This window comes from Gymnoscopelus microlampas (assembly GCF_963454915.1).
Source record: "Gymnoscopelus microlampas genome assembly, chromosome: 3".
Lineage (NCBI taxonomy): Eukaryota > Metazoa > Chordata > Actinopteri > Myctophiformes > Myctophidae > Gymnoscopelus > Gymnoscopelus microlampas.
This window is the reverse complement of record NC_139940.1, coordinates 19,811,387-19,817,365: the sequence shown is the minus strand read 5'-3', so window position 1 is coordinate 19,817,365 and position 5,979 is coordinate 19,811,387. Positions and strand designations below refer to the sequence as shown.

Genomic DNA, 5,979 nt, shown 5'->3' with positions numbered 1-5,979 from the left:
AAAAAGTACAAAATAAACTGTAAATGCACTGTAATTTCAGAAACGTCACAAATCGTTTATTTTTACAGAAAATTGTCTGTTAAATATGTACAAAAACTGCATAGCTGCACTACCATGTAAACACCTCCTTGAACTGTTCAATGTTTTGCTTCTGTTAAAACTCTGGTGTTCAAACCTCCTCATAGCAAATACATTGGTCAGACTGTCTAAATAATGTGCTGGAGTTCCAAAGATGAACCAGAGCAAAGATATGTCAAAGGAAAGACTTTTTCCAGCAGGAGGGACCGAGCAATACCCAATTGCCCAGTGAACAACTGGCTTGTTTACATGGCTTGCTTTAAAATGTTCATATAAACCACTAAACTTTGCAACAGGACGAGTAGCAAAAATAGCCGATCTAATAAGGTCACAATACGGATGCATTGTGAGTTTGTTTCTTTTGTTTTTTTATTGAAACTTTGACATGTTTTGAAAACCCTCGCCTATAGCCAAATGTCCAAAATAAGGACACCAGGTGGTCAACTGTAATTATGTCTTGGGTATCATCAGAATTTTCTTTATTTAGCTAGGAGGGCATACAGTCCATGTTTTATATTCCATGGGCTAACACTCCAATATTTAGCAAAGATGATGGTACATATGGGTTCTGCAGTCTCTCTTAACGTTTCCGCTTGGCCTCAAACTTGTAGATGGCAGGAGCGTTGGGTGTCTCCTTGCTAACTTTTACTTTCTTGATCTTATCCTGGGGTACAAAGGAGACAAAAACAGTACCACTTGAAATCTTTCCCTGTCATTCGCTCTCAGAAAATGCTGATGGCAAACAGAAAAACAAGCATACATCCAAATCCAAGTGGTTTAATCCACGTGATTTCATCTAAAATCAGTAGAGCAGTGAATCTCTTCCCTTCACCTCTGTTCTAAAATGTATTTGTCTGGCACATGTCTCCTCCTCACCTGTAAGTCTTTGCGGGTCTGGATCTTCTGGCTGATAACGAACATCTTCTTTTCCCTGTCAATCCTCTGGGACAGGAGTTTGTACTGGTGCCGCCTCATTTTGGCTTGCGTCTACAGGTATGCGGGGAAACATCAGGAGTTAAGGGCCAGACATCCACACCAAGAACTATAAGTATAATACCTATGAATATGTTGTTTTAATAAAGACAACAGTGGCGAACAACATCGTTGGGATCACGTTCAGAGGGATTTTAACACTGACAGCCAATCAAAATCCTTCAGAATTTACAGGATACCACTCACATTCAACATGTTTACAGAACATCATTGTTCATCAGCGTGGAAAGCTCACATCATTATCCTCATTATAGTTAATCATTTCTGGTGTAATTACACTTAAACGATGAAGTATGTCAAAACGTAGACTCAGAACAACGTTACTACTTCTTTTCACTCTACTTTCATGTTACATCCCACTTGGATTTCACAACATGTATATTGTCGCTGTCGTATGGAAACCTTGTATGTCTAAAACTGTTACCTTCCAGAATGTTTATAAAGAAATTGCAGCAGCTTCGCGACACGTTTGGAGCTTGTAGATCAGCTATTTTTTCTACGTTTCTACGTGTGACACTGTAGTATGACGAAGTATGCCATTAATTTATAAAAGAAAACATTAAAAGTTTAAATATGGAGATACAAGATTTCTGCCTGACAGCAATGATATACAGTATATCACACAATCTACTGAAGCTCAGGCTGTGTACTCAGAAATAGCGGCTGGCATGCAGTACAGTGTATTCATACTTTTAGACTGCCAGGTTCTGTAGCTCCCTTGATGGTCTTAGTCTCCAGAGTGTGCAGCGTGGGTCGATTGAACACCCTGTCCACCAGCGCTGGGGCTGTATTCAGATGGCTGGCCAGGTCAAACGACTCCACTGGAAATCACAGCACAACTATTAGTACGTTTCCCGCAATTGCATTATTTCTTGGAATCACACCTCAAAACTATGAAATGGTCCATTCATGTTGTGTAAAGAGCAGTTTTACAATGAAAATAACACTGGCATTACTCTACCTTCTTTCTTGGAATCCACAAAGAAGGTATGCTTGTTTTTCTGTTTACCATCAGCCTCCAGAAGATGGAGCTCTGCTTTCAACCTCTCGATTTTCTGAGAATGGGGAAGATGGGGAAATATTTAATTTGACACTTATTTTCAGTAGTAGTAGTATATTGTAATATATTGTAAAACTATATTCTAACAGTATAATGGGAGTGCATCAAATCTTAGCAGATATATTTTACATTCTATATCACATTAGAAAAGGTCAGATTTGCTCCTCACAACAATGCATAGGTTACATAAAAAGTATCCAAACATCTGCATTGATCTTTGTTGAAAAATAAAACTTGAAAAATGTTTTACAACCAATCTTTCTTAACCTCTTACCTTAGCCTCAGCAACCCTCTTCATCTCCACATATCTGATATCCTGTGTTCTCATCACTTTCTTCTGCTCCTCTGTTAGCACTACCTCTTGTGTGGCCTTATTCTTAGTATGCACACCATCCTGTCAACGTAGCAGAGTACAAGGGACACCATGTCAAATGTTGTACTGCAGTGGTTCTCAGGGGCCTTCAGGGTTCCTTGGGGGGTTCTAAATGGACCCTGATAGTTCTGTAACTCTGTGAGTGTACAAATGGAACCAAATGGACGGGGTCCATTTGTACATTGTCAGAAGTATGGGGGTCCTTAAAAGTTTGAGAACCACTGTTGTAAAGTGATGTAGAGTAATATGTTTGATTTGTAAGTCATGTTTACACACAAATTGGACGATGGAGCGAGGTTGTGTTACCTGCAGCTGGGAGCTGATCATTTTAAAGTAAAACTCATCTGGGTTTTTATCCAGGGCTTTCTTGCGCAGGGCAGAAAGAGTGTTCTGTTTTTTGTGGTAGTCACTGTAAAGTAAAAAAAAATCAAGATCAATGTGATTAAACAAAGTTTAAAATATATTAAACTTTTCCCCCAAACAGCGAACCGATCGCAAGCTCACAACGTGTTGTATTGTAACGCTTGTAGATCTGCTATTTCAGGGGGGAAAAAGTTTTTTTTTTTAATTTACAATATTGTGTAGTATTTAAGGACCGCAATGGAAACAAGCTGTAAGCTTTTTTGCGTAATCCTTTTCATTATGGTGGGTCAGATGTTATTGTGACATAGACCCATGTTTATTTCATGATCAATAAAGAAAATATATCAATCAATCAATATTTCCATATGAATATTGTAGGCCTACATCCCAATTTCAATGTTGTTTTACTATGATTTTAATAGACAAGTTGACTGTCAAAGAATCATGGCATGATGAAAAATGTAATACGTACTTGGCACGGAGTTTGTAGTCCTGCTTCTTCTCCAGAAACCCCAAATGGTTCCTGAATCCAGGCTGGTGAGGAAAATATGAATTAATACATGATACTTAAGTACTGTATTATGTACAATTTTGAGTTACTTTTACTTTACTGGAGTACTTTTACTCCACTACATCTCAAGAGTCAAATATTGGACTTTTTACTCCACTACAATTATTAGAAAACTTTAGTTACTAGTTACTTTGTAGATTACTACAAAGCATATATTAACCACTTCAGCTCTATTTAACTGGCTATTTGTGAGTTGTAGATCTGCTATTTTCAAAAGATGTTTATACATTTGAAACCTGTGAAATGGGACAGTTTGCATAATGAGTACTTTCTACTTTTGGCACTTTAAGTACATTTTGAATTCAGGACTTTTACTTGCAACAGAGTATTTCTACATTGCAGTATTGATACTTTTATTTCAGTGCAATGTGAGTACTTTGTCCACCACTGATCCTCCATATGAACACAGCATACCAACAGACAGATGTGCAGTTTAGCTCAGCTAACTAGCTAAGATGCTAGACAAAATAAACAGTGAATTGCTCACCTGGGATCTTTCATGGTGGTTTTTCTGCTTGGATTTCAGCGCCTTCCTAAAGGAGGACATGTTTGTAAATCGTGCCTTAACTGTAATTATAATGAAAGCAACTATTTAAGGTCTAACAGACAAACTCAAATATTTCTGCTGCTTCAGAATGACAAGTGAGTGCTTCCTCTGCTTAGCCACGTGGGTTGCAGTGTTGCCAAGTTATGCGAGAGAAACAAGCAACCAGGTCTAGGAAAACAAGCCTAAGAGAAGCGACTCGCGCACTAGGCCATTATGAGCACTTTAAACCGATATACTGTATTATACATTGACGATAGCCGATATATAAGCAACGCGTTGTTGAGCTTGTAGATCTAGAGCTATTTTCCAAAAAAAAATGAAATAAAACCTAGAATATTTGGAAGATTTTTTAAACATTCTAACAACACAAATTTGGTATGGAGCTCCCTGGCAGGCTGGCAGTGCACTAAACATTTTCAGATGGGGGTTAGGCTAGGGACAAGTAGGTATTAATTTGGGGGTCCATGACATGAAAACTACTTAAGAACCACTGGTAAAAAAGTATTTAAAAATTGTGAAGCAAGGCCAAATAAGCAACTACACTTTAGAAACAAGCCCAAACTCGCTTATAATATGCCGACATGGCAACCCTGGTTGTCGACTACGGAAGCTGTATTGTCGCAATTCTTTCTCGCAGATTCGAGACACCTTCAGTATAAAAAGGTAGGTAAAAAATCTAAATGAAAACGTAAACTTGCTATCAACCTATGTTACGTTGTTTACAGTGTACTGATTGATTACAAATCATGTTTTATTCGTGAAACCTCATGACTAATCATCATAGTGTATTCAGTTTTTTACAACTTTATATTCAACAGTAGGTGGCACTGTTGTCCACATTATGCAAATCAAATCGCTGCCAGTTCCACAGATGGGATTTGTATACTTTTACTGCTGCTTATAATAATCTATATACCATGAACCCCTGACCGTATAAACAGTGTAAAGATATGCATTATATAATCATACCTTTATCACAATAATACAGTTTGAACAACACATACAAATTATGTTGACAGGTCAATAATTCATTATTGTCTTTAACTTTATAGGCGGGGGGGGGGCTCTAGAGTCTAGGGTATACTTGCAACAGCTAAAGATAAAATTGAGCAAATAATTATGCGAATTAGTGCTTCCATGGATCAAGTAACTGATATTGCCCTATATTTTATTGCATAATACCCAGACCAGAAAGCCAGGCCCAACCACGGCTGAGAGACACAACAAGTGAGGCTCATCACATTGATGAGTTCATCAGTAGGCTATGCATAGACGAAGGTTTTGAAAGACAAAATTACTTTGGTCATCATAATGACTGCTTGCATTTGCCAGGGGAGCCTTGTTAACAGCAATGGGTGCTAAGTTTGTGTTTTTGCAAGTCACTTGTACTGCATGTCCCTGCCTGGGATTGTTGTTCTGTCTTGATTCAAGCCCAGACAGAATGTTTCTAATGGACCTAAGAAGTAAAAACATTTAATGAATAAACATTGAGGAAAAAACAGGACAAGATTTCATTCACATCAAAATTGTCACCTGAAAATGAAAAGCTCAGCATATACTAAAAAGAAATATGGACAAGATCTTCCATTACATAGAAGAAGAAGAACTAACCTAAATGTCTCCACAATGAGCTTGGCTTTAATGCCAGCAGGCTGTTGTATCAGAGCTGACGTCACTTTTTCCAAATGGTGGATAATATCTCATTTTGTGGACACAAATCTTCACAAGTTCCTCTCACTGAAGTGGTTGCATGACAACAGTGTGCTTTTTTTGCGGGGATGGGGGGAGATGCTGGCGGGGTCACCACCACGCTCCCTTGGGGAACGCCGCTCTCTCCACTTCCTGACACGATATTCCAAAGGAGAGACAAAGACAAAGCCGCAGTGGCACCAGTCCCCTAATCTCACCCAGACTCCAAACTCTTTGTGGATGTGGAAATGAAGCCAAGAGGAGGAAGAGTGATATTCCACTAAACAGCCATTTTCCCCTCACTA

At 38.5% G+C, this 5,979-nt stretch overlaps 1 protein-coding gene across 1 annotated transcript; it reads right to left on the bottom strand.

The window, feature by feature from the left end:
• Window positions 1-466: 466 nt before the first annotated feature.
• Window positions 467-4,100, bottom strand: utp11 (UTP11 small subunit processome component). The gene is made up of 8 exons (XM_084053834.1): window positions 3,926-4,100; window positions 3,340-3,401; window positions 2,811-2,913; window positions 2,406-2,525; window positions 2,033-2,126; window positions 1,762-1,892; window positions 955-1,065; window positions 467-742 (listed from the first exon to the last, which is right to left on the bottom strand). The coding sequence occupies exons 1-8, from the start codon at window positions 3,983-3,985 to the stop codon at window positions 659-661; spliced, it is 765 nt and encodes a 254-aa protein (XP_083909960.1). The 5' UTR covers window positions 3,986-4,100; the 3' UTR covers window positions 467-658.
• Between the last annotated feature and the right edge of the window lie 1,879 nt (window positions 4,101-5,979).